The following is a 23,782-nucleotide window of genomic DNA, read 5'->3' on the forward strand; positions in this document are numbered from 1 at the left end:
ATAGACTCAGAAACAATATATGTGCCTATATGTGTCTAAATACTGGCTTAGATATTAGGCTGAATTACAGTTTAGATAACGATTATCACTATGTTAACATATACAATGTAAAATTATTAAGGTATTAGCCAAATACATTAATCTATGTTATATAATCAAATTTGGCTCTAAATTAATCAAAGATGTTTGAAAAATAGCTTACCTTCACACAGTATGTGGTTACTTAAGATGACCTTTACCTGTCTTAAAGTTACGATACTATTTAAGAAAAATAGTAAGATAATTTCTTTCAAGAATCCCATTTATTCTTAAGAAAAATCTTAAGAATAAAGTTGAGAACATTCTTAAGATCTTTTGTTTGGATTCTTAAGATATTTTGTTTGTGAATTCGAAAATATCTTAAGATTCTTCTTAAACCCAAACTTAAGAAAAAAAGTGGAACTTAAGAAGAAATTTAATCTTAAGAACCTTTGGAGAATCCGGCCCCAGGACACCAGGAACCTCGAATGACATCAGCACGTCAAACATCAGGTTTCCACTCTGTCTCTTGTCTATTGCTAAGGAGGTTGAAGAAACATTGTTATAAACATCTAAACCTCATACACCGTTAGCAATGTATAAATTATACTTTCTGATTGAGCAAACTAATGCAACGTTGCAAACTGTCTCCACTGTCTTTAAGTTCCCTGTAGTGATCTCTCTCATGGCTAACAGGAAAACAGCAGAGTCTACATCCCTGCCCATGTTATTTAGAAAAGACTGACAGAGACATAGGCTATCGGTGTCACCTTTCTCACAGTTTTACGTTTTTGGTCTTTTTTTTTTTTTTCGGAGCCCAAGAGTCATATGAGCTTAGTTAGGTCTCATGCTAGCATGTAAATAAATAAAATCATCTCACTGCAGTTTTGTCAGTGTTTGTCAATCTCATCCCAAATAAGCCTTGAAAGTTTGCAACCTTCTAATCTTATCCAAGCTAGCTTGTAATAAATAACATGGTCCAGTTGTGTGCAATGTAGCCTATATCATGTCACCAACATTTAATTCCATTACACACACAATGTTACTCCACATTCACATTAGAAAACAATATGGGCTGAAAACACGAGTAGTATTTCAGCAAAATAACGACTTTCTGTCATTCTCTTTTGTTATTTGTTCTGTTATGTTAGTGTTAATCTCCAATGTAGCAATGAATAAAAACATGCATTATCATATTCATGTAAAATCATGTAATGCTCTACCTTGTCCATCGACATCTTATTTGGCTTCTGGCACCTTCTCAATCAGTTGCTAATCCTCCAGCTTATAAACAAATGCACATGTTCCAGACTTTATAACAGTGGTGGAAAAGGGAATTGCATGGTTCATAATGGTTGATGCGCTGAAGTAGTGTGATTTACTGATTGTGAAAAAGAAATGATGGGTGGTGAGGTTGAGGTGTTTTGCATCTAAAAACTCATTCACTCACATTTATTCACATTCCACTATTGTTTGCTACTCAATGCTGTCTATTTACTATTTACTACTCCAACATCCCAGCTTTCACTACATGGATCATTAGTAAGTTTCACATTTGCAAGAATAGCTGCAGCCATGCTGTAGCTAATGGGGATCCTAATAAACAATAAACAATAAATTTGCAAGTTTCTGATTAATCAAACTAACACAGACAAAATGACAGAATTTTCAAAATTTTGCAAGACAGGATTCTCATTTGCTTGAGGTGGAAAACAAATTTTTCAGTATGCAACAACAGAAACACATTAAATGGTTGGGTAACTACTTTACAGCAATACTGTTGTTGGCATATTTAAGTTCCTTTTTTGTCTCGTGATGCATTCGACTAGCCTTCTACAAACCACATTTCGTTGCTTTTGTCTTTGGACAGCATGACACAAGAACACTGACATGGAAGAGCAATGACAAACCTGCCTGAGTCAAAGAGACATCACTCCTCCTCTCTGCTCTAGTTTTCCGGGAAAACCTCTGCTGCGATTTCCAGACACACTCTGGAGTCACTGGAGGGGGCCGAGGCAGTGGAATGGTTCTAATTACAAAATTACAAACTGCACTGTAAGGCCTTCTGCTTGTGTGTGTGTGTGTGTGTGTGTGAGAGAGAGAGAGAGAGAGAGAGAGAGAGAGAGAGAGGGAGGGAGGTATGAAGAACAAGGTGTATTGGCTTATTGTCATGGTGAGGGAGCTTTGCGAACCATCACAAGCACCTGTTTTCCATAAGCCGCTCTAAGACTAAAGACACACACTGTTCATTAACCCTCACGCTGTTTCTGTCTCTCTCACACACACACCTGCCATAATAGAGACATTATAGTGCACACTGACTGTAAGGGTTCTATGAGAGAGGGGAAACGTATTGAAGCCACCTTTCCTACTGCTTTACAAGTGACTGTAAAAACATGCTGTAACACGTCTCACACAGCTCAAAACATCCAACAGCACAATCCAACCTGACTTTCATTTCACCGCAAGGTACAGTTCTACCTTCAAGATAATACAGGATGTCACAGTATTAAAGGAACCAGACTCCATCTCCACTGCTGCCTCTGTCTTTCCACATTTTTCACTTGAGAGAATCTGAACAGACACATCTGATTTGAATGTACCAAGGAGGCAGGTGAAGTCTTTAACCAAAAACTTGCTATTATTAGACTTCTCAGGTTATGCCAGGCAGCTCCAGCTTTAGAGCATGCATTATCTCAAAGTGCAAAGTACAGGGTGTCTGAAAAGTGAGGAATCATTGGGATGGGAAGTAACACCATATTTTTCTAGATGCACTTGCTTCACCTAAACATGCCATCACAGCGGAATGTCTCTTTATTGTATCTATCAATTTTTTTCCCTGTATCTCAACACCACTGTAAATGAGGTTCTTTCGAAGTAACATAAAGGTTGATTGGTTGATTAACTGATCGATTGAGCTATGCAGAAAGATTTCTGGTCTTCAAATAGAGGCTAGGTTCAAATCTCACTTCTCACTAGCAATCAGAGTCCTAAACAAGTCACAATACACTCTTACCAAACACGTGTACAGCATACTGCAACCTTTTTCTTGTTGTGAGCCATGTAGTCTGTAAGTAAAGGCTATTAACTTTGGTATCACTGTTACTCTAGTTACTCTACAGCAGGGGAGGGCAACCATGTGCCATGGAGAGCCGAGAGGCTGCAGGTTTTCTTTCCAACCAAAAACTTCACCAGCTGATTTCACTGATTAGTCCCTGCTCTCTGCCTGAAGGTGAGGTAATCAGTGAAATCACCTGGTCAAGTTTTTGGTTGGAAAGAAAACCTGCAGCCTCTCGGCTCTTCATGGCACATGGTTGCCCACCCCTGCTCTACAGTGACTCTGCTGTAATATTGAACTGTGGTTTAAACTATCTTTCTCACATGCAACTAATTACCTGAGCGTGGATGGGTAAGGCAGACTATAAAGTCTTTCCGAGTCCAAAAAGAAAAAAAAAGTTGCCAGTCATTTGTGTTTGAATTGTGTTGACTCGAGTCGAGTTGCAAGTCCTTCTTGATTTTGTCAAGTAGGACTTCCCGAAAATAATCAAATTTGTGAAGAATCATTAAATTTGTGACTCAAGTCCACACCTATGGTTGGTGGTTTCCCGATTTCACATGGACCTGAAGATTTTTAATCCATGTGAACAGCTGCACGAAGTTGCTTTTTTTTTCAATTCAGATATGAACCACATGGATGTTGGGTATGCACTATGATCTGAAGACAGGCCAGTCAAACCAGAATTTGTCATTGCTACAATAACAATGAGCAAATTTGATGTCATTAACCCAAGGGAACTGTCATCATTTTGGTGCCATAGCTGGACACTGAGAAACCACAATGGAAATACACTGAACTGATTATTTGGGGATACCAAAAACAGTGTTCAAAACCAGATTGAAGAATGTCTGGACATTTGGAATGAACATAACCAAATTCCAGACTTCTCAGACTCCAGGTAGTATTAAAATGTTTGTGCTGATTGTTGTAGGGTGTTATGCTATGAGGACATGGGTAATGGTGTCACAGGTGTTGTGTTAAGTGGTCTTACCAGCCAGGGGTGAGGGATCTCAGGAAGGGGCATCTGAGGTGGGGCCGGCAGACCGCCATGGATCTCTGACTTGAATGAAGGCTCTGCAGAGGAGAAAATGACACTTCTGCTTCACCAGAATCTATACAACGGACAGTAGCAAGAGGGATTCAGGAGTCCAGGGGCCGATAAGCATTTTTCAACCCAAGCTGTATTAAAACGTTGATTCCCTATTCAGTGAGGAGAGAATGACAGTGCCATCAGGGCCCAAGGCAAAAAATCCTTCACCATCAATAGATGCAAATGTAAATGTAAGTCCAAAAGGTGAACAGCCTGTCTGACATTAGGCCATAAGACATTGCAGCATTCTGTTTTGAAATATATTAATCTGTCTTCGCTTTATTATGTACTTTATTATGTACAACAAATCACACTGCTGCACAAAATACACTTTGTTCTATTTTATTTTTCATGTTGGGACCCAGTTGCAGATGGAGGAGCTCAGTCCGAGTGTCCTGAGTTTCGTGACCAGGGTCTGTGGGATTACTGTGTTGAATGCAGATGTGAAGTCCACAAAGAGCGGATGGGCGCTGCTCTCCAGGTGTGTAAGGGCCGTGTGAACTACTGAGGAGACAGTGTTGCCTGTTGATCTGTTCCTCCAGTAGGCGTACTGGTGTGGGTCCACAGTGGCATCGATGGAGTCTTTTATGTGGGCCATGACCAGCCTCTCCAGGCACTTTGTGACTATCGGGATGAGGGCAATCGGCCGATAGTAATTCAGGCCCGTCACTGTGGAGCATTTGGGGATGGGGATGATGGTGGCTGTCTTCAGACATGATGGAACAACTGCCTGTGAGACTGTAGTGTTGAAGATATCTGTCAACACCTCAGTGAGCTGATGTGCACATCCTCTCAGCACCCGCCTCGGGATGTTGTCCGGTCCTGCAGCTTTGCGAGGGTTAATCCTCTGCAGGATCCTCCTCACTTCAGCCGCAGTCACACTGAGGGGCATTTCTCCTGGTGGTGAAATGAGTCTGGTGCTGGAGGAGGAGGAGGTGTTGGTATCCTTGAGGTGGACGTAGAATTTGTTTAGGGCTTCAGGCAGAGAGGGGTCTGCGGTGCATTGTGCATCTTTGGTGTTGTGATCAGTGATGCACTTAATGACCCTCCGCATGCTCCGGGGGTCACTGGAAGTGAAGTGACCCTGGATTTCCTGGGCGTATGCAGCTCTGGCCCTGTCAACGCCTGTGGTCAGGTTCCTCCTGGCTGCTCTGAGTGCTACTGTGTCGTTGGACCTGAACGCTGCATCCATAGCTTTTAGCAGAGACCGAACCTCTCCGTTCAGCCAGGTTTTCTGGTTCAGGTAGGTGGTAACAGTTCTTGTGGTGGTGACATCACTGACAAACTTGGAGATGTAGCTGAGGACAGCCGAAGTATATTCCTCCAGGTCCACGTCTCCCCCACCTGCAGCTGCCTGTCGAAAGATCTGCCAGTCTGTGCACTGAAAACAGTCTTGCAGGACAGAGTCAGCATCACTGGATCACACAGTAACGGTCTTCTGTGTTGGTCTGTGGGTTTTTAACAGGGGGCGGTACGAAGGGACCATCAAGATGGAGATGTGATCAGAGAGGCCAAGATGGGTGTGGGGGACCGTTCTGTATGCACCCCATCTGTTGGTGTAGACGCGGTCCAAGGTGTTATTTCCCCATGTCGGTATGGTGTCATGCTGGTGAAACCTAGGCAGAGTGTCCTTCAGGTCTACATGGTTAAAGGACACTAATGGCTAAACGTGATTGGCTGATTGGCTAAACGAACCGTGCTGCCAGAGCTCCGGGAGAAAGGAAAGAGAGAGGAGCTGTGAAACTATATTTAGCTGACCACAGGTACTCAAAACCATCTTGCTAGGGATATCAACGGTTAAAATAAAACCCCGGAAAAGTGTACAGCATGGGGCCTTTAAGGGAGTCGAAGGTGAGTGGTAGGCTACGTTTGATATAGTCAGCAATGAGTTTTTCAAAATACTTCATGACTACAGATGTCAGAGCTATTGGTCTGTAGTAATTAGGGCCGCTAACAGGTAGCTTCTTAGGGACAGGAATTATATTGGCTGACTTAAGACAGGATAGGATGCTAGCTTGTGTCAGGAACAGGTTGAAAATCCTGGTGAAGGTCTCTGACAGCTGGTCTGCACAAATTTTTAGCACTTTACCAAGTAAACCATCAGGTACTGCAGCTTTTCCAGGATTCACTGACCGCAGTGCTTGCTTCACCTGGTGTATCTGGAGAGTGGGTGGGGAGATGGTGGTGGTGGCTAGTAAGGGGTGATGTGATGGTGTGAGGTCTGTAAGCCTCAAAATGGGCAAAGAGAGAGAGTTTAATTCCTACCAGTCACATATGAGTTACCTCAGTAGTTGGTAATCTGATGTAATCCCTTCCAAACACAACGCTTGTAAGATTTTCTTCCACTTTCCTCTTGTATTCCTTCTGCCCTTCCTCGCTGCCCTTAGGCCTCTTCTGAGATTTGCTCTTGCCATGTTGTACTGAGCTTTGTCACCAGACCTGAAGGCCAAGTGTCTGAGTTTCAGGAGGGACTGCACTGTCTTTTTCATCCAGGGTTTCTGGTTAGAATATACCCAGATGTGTTTGTCCACTGTTACAGTGTCCATGCAGATTTTGATGTATGATAGGACAGTGTCTGTGTGTTCTTCCAAGTCAGACTGTTCAAAAATGTCGCATGATGTTTGTGCAAAAGTTTGCGAAAGTGAGCTGGGACGAGGAGCAGAGACAGAGGCATACAGAACAATACCCCTACCCCACCTGGGCCTTTCAGACCACATCTCAGTGCTCAGTGTCCAAGCCTACAAACCCCTCAGGAAAAGAATCAGACCAGTCAGAAGAACTGTGAAAACCTGGCCTAAGGGAGCACTCAGCCAGCTGCAGGACTGCTTTGATAACACAGATTGGACTGTCTTTGATCACCTGGAGTTAAATGAACACACTGACACTGTTTTTATATTTTATATTAAGATCTGTACTGACAATGAGTATGTTTACGTGCACACCATATTCCTGTATTATTCAGAATATATGCAATATTCCGGTTGCGCATGAGTCATGTAAACACGTACTGAACCCAAGACCCCTGGCATATGCCTGTTCCAACCGGAATATTGTGCCATGTAAACACCTTAATCAGAAAATGCCCCGTACTGGAATATTCAGTTACATCTGTGCATGATCGATTCACAATTAATCCTGGGGCGTCTTTGTTGCTATGGTTACTGCAAGCAGGGAAAACAACTGGCGAACAGCATGGCGAAAAGCAGCAAGAGCCAGGAGACTGCAGTCTGCTTTCAGCTAATGAAAGACTTAAATATCATATATCGAGTATATCGGTGGGAGAAAACACAGAAATAGTGACAGAAGAAGAAGAAGGAGATGTCTTCCTGTATTTCTGGCAGACCAGACGCTTATACGCATACTGCTGCCCCCCACAGCTGAGTGTCGCATTACGTAAGAGAGTGGAATACGCCGAAACAAGGGAATATGCCAAGTAACATGTGAACGGAATATATTACCTTAACTGGAATATTGACCCGAACCGGAATATGGTGTGCATGTAAACGTAGTCAATGTCACGGTGGACAAACAGATCAGAGTGTTTAATAACCGGAAACCCTGGATGACAGCAGAGGTGCAGTCTCTGCTAAGGGCCCGGGACTCTGCTTTTAAGACTGGCGACCAAGACGCTTACACCGTGGCCGGAGCAAACCTGACGAGAGGGATCAAAGCAGCCAAAAGACACTATAAAAGGAAAAGTGAAAAACTACCTGAATGACAGTAACCCAAGGCAAGTTTGACAGGGTTTACAGCATCTGACGAACTACAAGGGCAAGACATCTGAGGCAGGAAATGCAGACGCCTCACTGGCAGAAGAATTAAATCTCTTATTCACCCGCTTCGAGGCAGAGAGATCCTACTCTGCTCCCCTGACCTCACCGCCCTACAACAACCATCTGCTTGAGCTGCAGGTGAGAGGGGTTCTCAAGGCTGTAAACCCTCACAAAGCAGCAGGACCGGACGGGGTACTGGGCAAAGTACTGAGGGCCTGCGCAAACCAACTGTCAGGGGTCCTAACAAGGATTATTAACACCTCTCTGAAGCAGGCCACCGTTCCACCCTTCCTGAAAGCAGCCATCATTGTACCTGTCCCCCCAAAAAAACACAATTAGCAGCCTAAATGACTACAGACCGTTTGCACTAACTTCTGTGGTCGTGAAGTGCTATGAGAGGCTAGTTCTACACCACCTCAAGTCCTACCTACTTGAGAACTTTGACCCACATCAGTTTGCCTATAGGCAAACAGGTCAACAGCCGATGCTGTTGCCACTGTTCTCCACAGTGCTGCAAGCCACACAGAGGAACAGGAGAGTTATGTCAGAATGCTTTTTGTAGACTTCAGCTCCACATTTAATACCATCCTGCCAAACATTCTTGCCAATAAGTTGACTGACCTGGACTTCCCACCCCTCACCTGTGCCTGGATTAACAGCTTCTTGACGGACCGCCCACAGACAGTTAGGGTGGGGCCCCACACATCCTCCACCCGAACACTCAGCACAGGCTCCCCTCAGGGCTGTGTGCTGGGCCACACTGCCTTTAAAAGATTTGAGCTTTTAAAGGCAGTGGTCTTAAACTTTTGATCAGCTGATGCACAGCCTGTTTGTAATAAATTCCTTACTCAAAATTTTTTTTTTTGTCTCACTCCCATTTCTTCTTTTTGCATTTCGAAGCTCTACTTAGTACCTTTTTAAAATCCAACAGTGCAAAATGTAAATTCCCCTCTGGTGGCAAACTGTATTGTACAAATCTGGGGAGCATAGTCCTTAAAAACACATGATTAAAATCCCCAGCCACGATGCGAACTCCGTCAGGATAGGACTTCAGCTGTTTATTAGTAATGGACTGAAGATGGTCGAGAGCATAGCAAGCATTAGCATCAGGTGGAATATAAACAGCAGTGATAATCACTGCTGTTAGGTAAAAGGGTCGACACCAACCCTTTTACCTGCTTAACAGACATTGCTTCCAGGTTGGGAGAGCAACGTGTACGTGAAACCCTACTTTTCGTGAGCCAGCCATTATGAACATAAACACACAGTCCACCTCCCCTGCTCTTACCAGAGTCAATGTTTCTGTCGCATTGGTGGATAGAGTGGCCTGCTAGATGCACTGCTGCCTCGGGGATCCGTGAGTGTTAGAATTCATATTATGGCAAGAACCAAACAGCTAAGTAAAGAGAAACGACAGTCCATCATTACTTTAAGAACTAAAGGTCAGTCAGGCCGCAAAATTGCAAAACCTTTGAATGTGTCCGCAAGTGCAGTTGCATAAACCATCAAGCGCAACGACTAAACTGGCTCACATGAGGCCCGCCCCAGGAAAGCAAGACCAAGAGTCATCTCTGCTGCTGAGGATAAGTTGATCCGAGTCACCAGCCTCAGAAATCGCAAGTTAACAGCACTTCAGATTAGAGCCCAGATAAAAGAGTTCTAGTGGCAGACACATCTCTGCATCAACTGTGCAGAGGAGACTGCGCCAACCTTTATGGTCAAATAGCTGCTAAGAAACCACTACTAAGGAAAAGCAACAAGTACAAGAATGGACATTCTTTGTGTTTCTTGGCCCAAACACAGTGGAAATGTGTGCTTTGGTCTGATGAGTCCAAATTTGAGATCTTTGGTTCCACCTGTTGTGTCTTTGTGCAACACAGAAAAGGTGAACAGATGGTCTCTACATGCCTGGTTCCCACCGTGAAGCATGTGATGGTGTGGGTGTGCTTTGCTGGTGACACTGTTGGGGATTTATTCAAAATGGAAAGCACGCTGAACCAGCATGGCTACCACAGCATCCTAAAGCGACATGCCATCCCATCTGCTTTGGGACCCCATCCAACCCAGTTAGTTGGACCATCATTTATTTTTCAACAGGACAATCACCCCAAACACACCTCCAGGCTGTGTAAGGGCTATTTGACCAAGAAGGCCTCCACAGTCACCTGACCTAAACCCAATCGAGATGGTTTGGGATGAGATGGATCAACAAGTGCTTAGCATCTCTGGGAACTCCTTCAAGACTGTTGGAAAACCATTTCAGGTGACTACTTCATGAAGCTCATCGAGAGAATGCCAAGTGTGTGCAAAGCAGTAATCAAAGCAAAGGGTGGCAATTTTGAAGAATCTAAAATATAAAACATGTTTTGAGTTATTTCACACTTTTTTGTTTACTACATAATTCCATATGTGTTCATTCATAGTTTTGATGCCTTCAGTGAGAATCTACAATGTAAATAGTCATGAAAATAAAGAAAAAACATTAAATGAGAAAGTGTGTCCAAACTTTTGACTGGTAGTGTATACATTATTTGAAAATAATCCTATTAACTATCTTGTAACTATCTATTGCCACATTGCTCCCATTCTCCTCTATCCAAGCCCAGCACCATTTCTTCTTAATGCCGTTATCGACATGTTTGCTGTCTTCCCCGGGCTTCATGAACCTGCGGTCCATCCTGTGGGTTGCAATGCGTCACTGTAGGCTAACGAGGCTCACTTTCGACAGCATGTGGAGCGCCTGATTGTCAACACCCAAGTCCCGCCCCCGCCCTACTTCTAATTGGCTAGTAGGCCTATTGTTACTGTGGTTGAGAACGAAAGCTGCGCTTCTATTGGATCCAGAGAAATGTCTTGTTAGATAAATCTGGGCGAACCCCTTTTTATTGTCGCAGATACGCTGATACGCCGGAGATCCAGCACTGCGCCGGAATGATATCAGCCCTGCCAATACCATCCCAACAGTTAAGTATGTTGGTGGCAACAGCATGCTATGGGGGTGTTTTTCAGCAGCAGGGACTGGGAGACTGGTCAGGGTTGAGGGAAAGCTGAATGGAGCAAAGTACAGGGAGATCCTCAATGAAAACCTGTTCCACAGCGCTCAGGACCTCAGACTGGGCTGAAAGTTCACCTTCCAACATGTCAGTTACCCTAAGCACACAGCCAAGACACTGCAGGGGTGGCTTAGGGACAACTCTGTGAATGTCCTAGAGTGGCCCAGCCAGAGCCCTGACTTGAACGCTATCCAACATCTCTCGAGAGAGCTGAAAATGGCTGTCCACCGATGGTCCCCATCCTACCTGACCGAGCTTGAGAGGATTTGCAAAGAAGAATGGCACAAAATCCCCCAATCCAGGTGTGCAAAGCTTGTTGCATCATACCCAAAAAGACTCGAGGCTGTAATTGTTGGCAAAGGTGCTTCAACTAAGTCTGAATACTTAAGTTAATGTGACATTTAAGTTTTTTCTTTTTAATAAATTTACAAAAAAAATCCACAGTTCTATTTTCACTTTGTCATTATTGGGTACTGACTAGATTAATGAGAGAAAAAATGGATTAAACAATTGTAGCATCAGGCTGCAACATGACAAAAGTGAAAAAGTGACAGGGGTCTGAACACTTTCTGAATGCACTGTACATTTAAATATGTTCTAGGATTACTCATGTTATGACACTATGAAATTTGAAACAGTGTGTAGGTTTTGATATATTTTTTATGTATTTTTTGAGCTCTACTACCTTTCCATTCCATATTCCAGTTTGAAAACTTAAGGTAATCGAGCTTTTTAAGTCTTAGTCCCAACTCTAGGGAATAATCTCCCCAATTGTGATTAGACAGCCATATATCAAAAAGATCTAGAAGTACCATGATGTTGGGTATACTCTTTTACCAAGTCCTGGAAAGCATCACTGGAAAAAAGATCTAGAAGTACCATGACGTTGGGTATACTCTTTTACCAAGTCCTGGAAAGCATCACTGGAAAATATCACAGGGTATTCCAAATATCTGTGATTACACAAGATCCACTGTAGCCAATTCTCAGATATTTCTCAAGAGTTTCCAGACTGGTTTCATGTGAGACACGGCTTGTAATCTGACCTTTATCAGACAGGACTCTGTGCAGGATGTTTGAGAGGTGCATCTTCTTCTCTCGGACTCCAGCACTCAGGTACTCCCTGTCCAGCAGATCCAGGAACAGACGAAGCTCGGACACCAACTCCTCCATTGCTGCACACACAAACACAAACATAACCAGCGATGTAATTTTTCTTGTAGACACTATAGAAACTCACAGCCTTTAGTAAACAATACACTGTAACAACTCATAACTCATAACTCTTGAGCTTGTATTACATTGTGCAGTAATGACATTATGGGTTGCTTCAGACACACAATTTCCATTCATTTCTACTGGACATGTTGCTACGATGGAGTATTAGGGCCACTGTAAGGAGGAAAAGGGAGGGTAGTTATATGCTAGGTATATGCTAAGAAAAAAACTCATAATTTTAGATATCAAAGAAATAATTTTACAAGAAAAATCTTGAATATTCTCTGAAATTAAAGTGGTAAATTTACAAGACAAAACTCACAAATTAATGACAAAAAAAACCCAAATTCTGAAATTATAAAGTCACAAATTTTCATGAAAAAACTTTTTTTGAGGAGGTAGGAGAGCAGCAAGTAGAAGTGATGGTCGGAGCAAATGCTCTTGCGAAATTAGCTGAAAAGTAAGACCGTTATTCCTTTGTTGCTGCAATTCATCCCACACCTTGTCATTCATCCACCGCTGGCTTCCTCAATGACCTTCTGCATCATCTGTATCCACTCCTGTTTATCCAACCGTTTACTACGGAAGTGTCTCATCCAACCACCATCCAGCAAATAAACCCCGGGCTGGATCCCCAATTGACCAGAGTGGGGCTGACTTGACTGATGCCATGAGCAAATTATTTACGGACAGAGAAAAAGAGTGGGAAGGAAAAAGCGAGATGGAATTTTAAGTTGCCTTATTTTGTGTGGACTGTGGAACTCTGGGATATTGGGTGTTGTTTTTGAATAGAATTTGTTCTTTTGCACTATAATTTGGTGTTGTGTTGTCCTTGTGGGGGGAAAATTTGACAATACACCATGTATGTTTTATGTTCTTATGTGGTTTTTTGTTCGTTTTTTGTTATTTGTTTGTTTGGTTTTTTGTCTTTTAACTTGTACAGCACTTTGGTTCAACTTTGTTGTTTTTAAATGTGCTATATAAATAAAGTGGTATGGTATGGTATGGTAATATCACTGACTGACAAAAAAATAGAAATGCTATCCAAGTTGTGAAAAAAAGGAAAACAAACTTTAATTTTACTTTTAAAAAAACAAACAAACAAACAAACAAACAAAAAAAAATAGTCAGTGAAAATATGTTTATTTATAGGGTTTAGGGCTTATTCATGACATCAGTCAAATCAATCCCAGTCCAGTCAGTCGGGTGATCCAGGCCGGGTTTTACTGCTGGATGTTGGTTGAGGAGAGGATATGTAGTGATGCAGAAGTTATTGAGGAAGCCAGCAGTGGATGAATGAAACGGCGTTGGATGAATTGCAGCGATAAGAGAATAATGTCCTTACTTTTTCAGCTAAATTCGCAAGGGCTCTAATCGTCACTTCTACTACTGCTGCTCTCCTCCCTCCTCAAAAATAATTTAATACTGAATTACAATGGATTTGAATAAAGGGCATATCAGTAACAAGGTGGGTGTTGCCAGGGGGTGTACACAAGTGATGTCATCCGCTTGTCACAATCTGGACTTTGAAGAGACATTGAGTACGTTTACATGCACACCATATTCCTGTTTTAACCGGAATATTCGCAATATTTCAGTTGCGCAGGTGTCATGTAAACATGCACCGAACCCAATTAAGGTCATATTCCAGTTGGAGAGAATTCCGAATAAGACCCCTGGCATATGCCTGTTCCAACTGGAATATTGAGGCATGTAAACACCTTAGTCGGAAAATGCCCCGAACCGGAATATTCAGTCGCGTCTGCGCATGCTCGACTCACAATGAATCCTGGGGCGTCTCTGATGCTATGGTTACTGCAAGCGGGGAGAACAACCTGGCGAACAGCATGGTGAAAAGCAGCAAGAGTCAGCATTTTTGGAGTGAGAAGGAGACTGCAGTCTGCCTTCAGCTAATGAAAGATTATAATATCATGGAGTATATCGATCGGAGAAAACATTGAAATAGCGAGAGCTTCTTCTTCTCCTTCTTCTTGTTCTTTTGTATTTCCGGCAGACCAGACGCGTATATGCGTGCTGCTGCCCCCCGCGGCTGAGTGTCGTATTACGTAAGAGAGTGGAATACGCTGAAACACGGAAAAATGCCAAGTAACATGTAAACTGAATATTCCAGTTGCCGCAGCGCAGTTACCCGAACCGGAATATGGTGTGCATGTAAACATAGTCATTGTCGTGACTTGGGCCTATTCAAAAGAAAACAACATTGTGATTCTGGGCTAAAATCACCAGGATTTCATTCTTACTAAATCCCATTACAAAGTAGAATTTAATGAGGTCATCAACTGCAGGCATGATACGCAGCAAGCACCAGCAGAGTCAAGACATGTGCTTCCTTGGCCAAAGAGTAAAAGTTTTCTTTTCCTGAGATTTTTTTCTCAGAAACTTACCCCATTCTCCCTGCTCCATAATTTTTCCCCCTGCAACGGCACTGATATGCCATCATATATTTCTCTGTATTTTTCTACACTTTGTTGTCCTTTAGCAACTTCATTAGATATAAATTACTGAAATTACTTCTAAGTTATAAGTTCAGAGAAGTCCCAAAGTTGAAGCATTTTGTAAGTTCAAGTTTCAACTTTTTAGCGCATTTTTTTTTGCAGCAAAGCAGCATCTTTAAAAATAGTTGACAAATACCAGTAAGTAGGCAACATTACAAATAAATATCACAAAAAGCACAACATAAAACAAACAATAGACACAATTAGGCATAAACAGAATAAAAAAAACAAAACTAAAACTGGGATGCCTGTGGGCTCATCAGATAAGAGCATGTATAGGTTGAGTCCTGATCTCCTGGGTCCTGGGTTCAAATCCAACCTCAGGCCCTTTGCTGCATGTCATCCCTTCTCTCTCCCCTGCCTTTCCTGTCTCTCTCTACTGTGACTGCCAAATAAAGCAGAAATGCCCAAAACAAATTCTAAAAAAAAAAAAAACGTCACAATGTTAAATATCACAAAGGTAGCCGATATTGTCACTCAGTCTGTGTGAATAGATTAAAAAAAATCACTGGTATGGTCTGTTAAACTTGTTGTTTCTTTTAGCTGAAAGTGTCATTTTGTTACCACTCGCTTCACAAAGCAAAGGCTCAGTTATATAAGACATATGCGAGCAGCCAGGTGGACTGATGGAGAAGATCTTCCAGTCAGTCAATCAACCAGCAAACCACCCTGTACTTCATGCCAGCTCAAAGATCCAGGAGGCTGATAGCTGCCTAGGAAGGGCAGACCTGGCAACTCAGCTGAGGGACCTGGCATCTGAATTATACCTGCGTGTGGACACCCCTCCCCAAACATAAGAGTTCGTTTCTATCACTTTTTTTTTCTTTAAAAATACAACAGGTTATTTCACTTTCATTGTATATAACTTAAAAACATTTTGAAACCCCAGAAAATTTACTTTGTCTTTCAAAAACAAATCAAACATATTTAACATTAAATTACAAGAAAATCAACATCAGATTGGCACAAAAATAACACAATTAATCCACAACTAATACAATTTTTTTTTTTTTTTTTTTTAATTCTAGTTCTTATTACTTGATATGTATTTTATTTGGGTTCTGTCCCCTTATAGACATAATCTTGGAGGAAGTGGTAATTTCTTTCCAAGCCAGCTACTCAAATATTCCAAAATCTTCCTCCAGAAAGGTTGAATAATTGGACATTCCCAAATGCAGTGTATCAAAGTGTCAATGTCTTTGTGACATTTCCAAGATAAATTATTTATCAAACCCATACTGTAAAGTGTGTCGCATCCAATAATATCTGTGTATTATTTTGTATTGTGTGAATTTTCCTTTAGCTTTCATATTTCATATTTTGTTCATATTTCTATTTTTTTCCTATATTCCTTGTTTATAGTGTTTATATTGCTTTTTGCTATTTATTATCTGTTTATACTGTTTATAATGTAAATAATAATAAAGGAATATCTTTTTTGTCTTTGTTGGCTGTGTGTAGGTAGGCATGTTCATGTCCTTTTAAGACGCTGTACTACGTGTACAGCATGTGTAGTCACGTGACTCCACCCCTCCAGTCTGCAACAAGAAGGGAAAGAGGCGATGAGGAAACGGAGGACGGCTCAAATGTAGAAGCGGCTGTGGCTGCAACTGAGGTAGTCGAAGTAGATTCAGTCGAGGATGACTTGCTTGTCATATTTTATACTTTTAAACTTGGTTTGATTGTCAGTTGCACAATAAATTTAACTAAAAGTATTTAATATGTATTTTCTTGAGTTATTCTCAGACAGCACAGAGTTAGAGTTGCACTTCTCAGGCATGCAAAATGCAATAATGTAAAAGCCTCATTATATACCTCTTTTAATATTGGTACCAGGATATCTACGTAGTGCTTATAATATTCCGCAGTGACTCCATCAAGGCTAGGTGATTTCCAAGCTTTCACGTGTGATATAGCATTCCTGATTTCATTCTCAGTTACAGGGTTATCTAATATTCCTACTTTTTCAGGTGATAATCTGGGCAAATTCATATTAGTAAAAAAAGCTGACATTTCCTCCTGGGGGTTGATTTCCAATGTGTATAGATGTTTATAAAGCTGTTGTAAAACATCATGTGTTTCTTTTATTGAATGGACTATTGCGTTGCCTTTTCAAATCGCTGTATTACATTAGAGGAACTTTGTTGTTTTAATTGTCTAGCAAGTCATTTGCCTGTTTTCTCTCCCTCTTCATAGAATGTTGTGTGCCAAGTGTGCCAAACCGAAATAAGGCATACTCCACTTTTTTATTCTAAATTTCCTGTAGGCGAAACTTAAGCCTACATATACCTTATCTGATAACTTATCTGAAAAACATTTTGATAGTTCTATCTCCTGTGTTTCTTTTATCCTCTTCAAAACCTCTTTTCTTTATAGATGCATGTGCAACTTTTTTTTCTTTTTTTAAATTTAAAATCTTCCTTCAGTAGTGAGTTAAAGGTCTAACCCTGCAGTAAATATGTGTCCATTCTCCATCTACCTTTTTTTCTGTCATTATTTATATCAATACTGAACTCTACTGCTACATTATCTAAGAGAGCTATAACATTTATTTTACAATTAACAAGTTTTATAATAGTGTTTGATATCAGAAATATCAATTCTGAAATAAGATTTATGGCAATATGAAAAGAAAGTATATTCTCTCTCACTGGGATTTATAAATCGGCAAATATCCACCAATCCTAAATCAGAGGAGGTGGGGTGATCAGTGACACCCCTGCCCTATACCCTGTGTTCACAACACTCCTGGGCAAAGATTTTAAATAAACAACATAGCTAGGGGGTGAAATCATTGTGTATGTACACCGCTATGTATTCCTATCTGAGTGCCTGTTGTGATATAGATCACACTGCACTGAGTTCACAGTGCTGCTGCTAAGGTGCTATGCTCTGCACAGCAATGCAGAGCCTCTTAGCCAATAACAAGCAATCTGATGGCTCTGCCCGTTTCAAAGCAACTCAGGCTTGCTGTAAATACATGATGGTATCATGGCTGACAGTATCACAGTATAAACACTCAGAAAAGGGGCCGCAGCAATGGGCTTTCACAAAAATCTGAAGCAGGTGACTGGATCAACCATTTTGTCTGTCATAAGTTAACTCATCCTATCAGACAAACAAACCATATTCATACTATGAGAGCGCCAAAGCTAAACAAAGAGAATCGACTACGATAGTAAGTAAGTAAGTGAGTGAATATATTCACAACCACACTGCTAGCTTGTTAGCATGCCGGTACAAGATTCTTACCATTTTTGAGAGGAAAATCTAAATCAATATCCTATAGCACCTCACAGCTTCTCAAAGGACGCTGATTGCTCCGGATGGTTTGTGGCTTGTAGTTAAACATTTTGCTTGGAACAAAGCAAGATGGAACTTGCAGAATCAGCTGACTGTGGCAGGTTCAGAAAGTGTTACTAATTCACTTTCTCCACCATTCCCTGCAGGGATCTGAACTCGTCATAAGCTGCTTTCTTAGCCTGTAACCATCCTGTAATGTAATGATGCCTTATTGTTCCATCTGGGGAAGTTCTCCTTTTCCCTGGCACCCTCCACAGGGAGGTTTAAGATCAGGCTCAGTCACAGAGCAGCAGCCCAGGCACTAGGGCTGGGTCCAAATGTGTGGATTTGCTTACACTTGTGGGCTAGTGGACTTAACAAGCATGTTCCCATGAAGTCCAAGGGTGCAAGGCTTTTCCAATTCTACAATTCATTAAGTCTGCAAAGGGTCTCCTGGATTTTCATGTGGACTTACTAATAGGATTGTGCAAAATTCATAGAAATAAGGATGCAACAGTATAAAGGTAAATGCAAAGTAAAAGCAAAAAGTGCAATAATACAAGCATGCCTGAAAATCGACAACAGGCATACACAAATGGAAGTAGCTAAGCCTACATTCTTAATTATGAATTTTTTGCCAGCTGTTTTCATTTTACATTTGTAGATGTACTGATGTAGTGATGCCCATAGGATTAGTATGTAATCTGCAGAGTCAGATGAACAGTTTTCGCTGAGTTGAGCTGAGTGAAAAAATATGACCAGTTTTTCTCAGGCAGGTCTGCATCCTTGCAGACTTGACGTAATGGTGCAAAATGTAACAGTTAATGTCACTGTATGTAAGACTGAAATCTATAAGGGCTGAGTCTCCTAGCCTGGAGTACTGACATTTGGACTATGTGAGTAAATCGCCCACTACGTACCATCCAAGCTGATGTTTTCTTCCACCTCTTCATTAAAGGTTCCTGTTGGATTACTTGAATTATTTTGTCATTGAGCTTCAAATCAAAAATGTGGTGAAACTGCAGACTCTCAGCTATAACCTTGAATGAACTTTGTGGTGCTTTCACGGGCTGTGCTTGATGCTATGCACATGTACAGTGAGAGAAAAAGGTTTCTGACATGTCAGAAATTTATCCAATCGTACAAGCGATGCTCTGAAGCAACTGACTGGGCCATGATCTATCCTCCCTTCCCCCTGTTTACTGCACAGCAAACAAAATTCAATGAAGCTGAAATTCAACCCACCTCTGTAATGAGTTGTCCAGCATTAAAATCAGGTCAATAAGAGGCTCAAATTGTACAGTGTATGCTTGGCTTTAGGGTCCTGCTCAAGGCTGACACAGTATGCACTAAACTGACACCACACTGTGAATTTAATAGAGATGAGGAGGAGTAAAGTTACCCTCATTAAACTTATATTCTTTGGATGACCACATTAAATCAGCTCAGCCAATATTTAGGCTTTAAGTATACAAAGTGTATTGTTTTGACCCATGAGCTCACAGCAGAACATCCCAGCCTATTTGGACTTGGATTGTAATTTACCAAACAGTCTTCACAGCAAAGACTCTATGTTGTTGCAGACCTTGCTAATATTCCCAGCTAGGTATCCGTGATTATGCAACATACTTCTTAAATCACCTTAAAACATGTTGGAATTTCCAGTCTGATTTATAATTCACTCTCCTATGAAATATGTCTCTATGAAATAGGTATCTACAACTAAACAACAACAGGTGGGAATGTCAGTCCAAATCCCAAGGATAGCTCAGGGAAAGACTCAGGGCGTTTATTGTGCATTTTTGATCAGAGCATATCAATATTACAACACTGCATTCCATAATCTCCCAAAAATGTTTAAGGGTTAGCAGTGCAATCATAATTCATTTCCATAGCTGCGGGACAGACTTGGTTATTGGATAGCTTCTCTGCAGCTACATAAACAGCCGCTTTCACACATTCCTGCGGTAATCTGATTATCCTACAGGAAAAAGACAACAAGAGAAGTATAAAGAGGAAGGAGAAGAAAAGAAAGGGAGGGAACTGCAGCCAAGGCCAACAAGCCAGACAGTGAGTATGAGGGAGTGAAAGAGAAGAGAGTTGGGAGAAACATGAGGTAGGTAGATTTCAATTACACTTAAAGTGAGAGATTTTGAGAGAATGCTAGCCTGAATCCAGCCCTTGTGAATCAGAAAGCTCATATTTTTTAATTAGGTGGAACAGCTCTTATTTCCAGGGGTAGATTTTACTGGAATCTGTGTGAAATACCCGATTTTCCAGTTGACAAATTCTGTGATGACGCCTTCAAAGTGCATGGTGAGGGGGCAAACTTGTGATGTAAACAGCAATGTGATGTGATGTAAACACAAAATCGAGCTATTTCTAAATGTTATTCATGAAATAATACAGCATCAATATACAGTTGAAACCAGAAGTTTACATACACTGTATAAAAAGACACATAGGCCTAACCTTCAATTTCTCACTGTCTGACCATAAATCAGACTAAACTTTTTGTGTTTTAGGTCAGTTCAGATTACAAAAATCATTTCTATTTGTTTAATGCCAGAATAATGAGAGAGAGAATTTTTTAGAGAATTTTTTTTTTTTCTTCAAAGTCACAAGTTTACATTTCCTTAGTATTTGGTAGCACTGCCTTTAAATTGTATGACTTGGGTCAAACATTTTGGGTATCCTTCCACAAGCTTCTCACAACAGTTTGCTGGAATTTTGGCCCATTTTTCCTGACAGAACTGGTGTAACTGAGTCAGGTTTGTAGGCTGCCTTGCTCGCACATGCCTTTTCAGCTCTGCCCACAAATTTTCTATGGGGATTGGGATCAGGGCTTTCTGATGGCCACTCCAAAACACTGATTTTCTTGTCCTTAAGCCACTTTGTAACTAATTTGGCGGTATGCTTAGGGTCACTGTCCATTGTTGCATAGATTGCATTATTCAAAAACATAACTCAGTGAAATATTTTAATCAGTTTCCCCTGTGTGATAAATGTGCTGTTGCTGAAGGATCACTATCACACTTATTTTGGAGATGTCCTGTACTTAGCAAATTCTGGTGTGACATACAGTACAGGCCAAAAGTTTGGACACACTTTCTCATTCAATGCGTTTTCTTTATTTTCATGACTATTTACATTGTAGATTCTCACTGAAGGCATCAAAACTATGAATGAACACATGTGGAGTTATGGACTTAACAAAAAAAAGTGAAATAACTGAAAACATGTTTTATATTCTAGTTTCTTCAAAATAGCCACCCTTTGCTCTGATTACTGCTTTGCACACTCTTGGCATTCTCTTGATGAGCTTCAAGAGGTAGTCACCTGAAATGGTTTTCACTTCACAGGTGTGCCTTATCAGGGTTAATTAGTGGAATTTCTTGCTTTATCAATGGGGTTGGGACCATCAGTTGTCTTGTGCAGAAGTCAGGTTACTACACAGCCGACAGCCCTATTGGACAACTGTTAAAATTCATATTATGGCAAGAACAAATCAGCTAACTAAAGAAAAACGAGTGGCCATCATTACTTTAAGAAATGAAGGTCAGTCAGTCCGGAAAATTGCAAAAACTTTAAATGTGTCCCCAAGTGGAGTCGCAAAAACCATCAAGCGCTACAACAAAACTGGCACACATGAGGACCGACCCAGGAAAGGAAGACCAAGAGTCACCTCTGCTTCTGAGGACGAGTTCATCCGAGTCACCAGCCTCAGAAATGGCAAGTTAACAGCAGCTCAGATCAGAGAGCAGATAAATGCCACACAGAGTTCTAGCAGCAGACCCATCTCTAGAACAACTGTTAAGAGGAGACTGCGCCAATCAGGCCTTCATGGTCAAATAGCTGCTAGGAAACCACTGCTAAGGAGAGGCAACAAGCAGAAGAGATTTGTTTGGGCCAAGAAACACAAGGAATGGACATTAGACCAGTGGAAATCTGTGCTTTGGTCTGATGAGTCCAAATTTGAGATCTTTGGTTCCAACCGCCGTGTCTTTGTGAGACGCAGAAAAGGTGAACGGATGGATTCCACATGCCTGGTTCCCACTGTGAAGCATGGAGGAGGAGGTGGGATGGTGTGGGGGTGCTTTGCTGGTGACACTGTTGGGGATTTATTCAAAATTGAAGGCACACTGAACCAGCATGGCTACCACAGCATCCTGCAGCGACATGCCATCCTATCCGGTTTGCGTTTAGTTGGACGATCATTTATTTTTCAACAGGACAATGACCCCAAACACACCTCCAGGCTGTGTAAGGGCTATTTGACCAAGAAGGAGAGTGATGGAGTGCTGCGGCAGATGACCTGGCCTCCACAGTCACCGGACCTGAACCCAATAGAGATGGTTTGGGGTGAGCTGGACCACAGAGTGAAGGCAAAGGGGCCAACAAGTGCTAAACACCTCTGGGAACTCCTTCAAGACTGTTGGAAAACCATTTCAGGTGACTACCTCTTGAAGCTCATGGAGAGAATGCCAAGAGTGTGCAAAGCAGTAATCAGAGCAAAGGGTGGCTAGAATATAAAACATGTTTTCAGTTATTTCACCTTTTTTTGTTAAGTACATAACTCCACATGTGTTCATTCATAGTTTTGATTCCTTCAGTGAGAATCTACAATGTAAATAATCATGAAAATAAAGAAAACGCATTGAATGAGAAGGTGTGTCCAAACTTTTGGCCTGTACTGTATGTCATTGGTTTTCCTCACAATATGGTTTAAACATTCAACCAGACTGTAACTTTGCAATATTTGGCTGCTCCAAAAAGATGAAATTGCTTCCCTTCCACCAAAAGCAAGCACTTAAGACAGGCATGGTTGCAGCTAAAAAGCTGATATTATTAAACTGGAAGGCTCAGACGTCTCCATGTTTCAATAGATGTCTCCATGAGATGCTCTTTATTGCCAAGATGGAACAAATTTATTTAAACAAAGGGAAGTCACATGGACACTTTTTGAAAGTCACCACCCACAGGTTCTATCACCCCCCCCCCCCCCCCTTTACTTTTCTTATACTCCTGTCTTTGTGTAATCCTTGCGTATATGTTTGCTTATACTACAATAATTGAAAATAAAATATTAAAAAAAACAAAAAAACTGATAGAGACATGGCCAGATCTCACTGAATTAGAGCCTGATTTGGCCTGTAAACCAGGCTGCACAAAATGCACTTTAGTAACTGAAATGTGTTGCTAGGAGGGAAATTCCAAAACTCAAATCCATCAAATGGCAAAAATAACAGTTCAATCCTTGCTCTTGATCAATCAAATCCTGCATATTCTGGTCATTTAGAACTTATTGCCCCATTAAAACTCATTTGACAGTTGGATGAAAACATTGCTACTGTGAGTCCATTTAGTCTGTCAGTCTTTATTTAAAGTAGATTGATTCCACAAACTAGAGAGCTGCTGAATTCCCGAGCCAGATATTCAGACAAACCCTGGATCAGTTTCACAATGGCATCCAGTGCAAGTATGAAATAAACTGCTGCCTGTTTTTATATTACAATGAGCAAGGCCAAGGATTCTTGAGCACTCTATTTACTGTTTCGTGTTGCAGCCCAATCAATAAGTTACCTCCACCAGGGTGGTCAGAGTGTTACAAAGTTAAAGCCAGCTCCCATATCACCACAGATGGGGAGGGAAATTAAGTGGCATGGAGCGAGAAGGACCATCCTCAAACAAGGCCTGGGACATGCAGGAAAATACCTTGTCTTGCAAACAAACCACCCATTCCCTCCTTCAGAAACTCTTTCTCCCTGTCTTTC

The 23,782-nt window shown here is 41.4% G+C and overlaps 1 protein-coding gene across 6 annotated transcripts in view; it reads right to left on the reverse strand.

Moving 5' to 3' along the window:
• afap1 (actin filament associated protein 1) overlaps positions 1-23,782 on the reverse strand; it is a 119,395-nt gene that overhangs the window by 73,085 nt on the left and 22,528 nt on the right. For all 6 annotated transcript variants that reach the window (XM_030076219.1, XM_030076217.1, XM_030076215.1 and 3 more), the window contains exons 2-3: positions 12,039-12,167; positions 4,068-4,150 (exon numbers count right to left, since the gene is read on the reverse strand). In XM_030076219.1, the coding sequence (XP_029932079.1) occupies positions 4,068-4,150; positions 12,039-12,167 (212 nt within the window). The remainder of the gene's footprint in view (positions 1-4,067; positions 4,151-12,038; positions 12,168-23,782) is intronic.

Source organism: Myripristis murdjan, chromosome 18 (genome assembly GCF_902150065.1).
Source record: "Myripristis murdjan chromosome 18, fMyrMur1.1, whole genome shotgun sequence".
Lineage (NCBI taxonomy): Eukaryota > Metazoa > Chordata > Actinopteri > Holocentriformes > Holocentridae > Myripristis > Myripristis murdjan.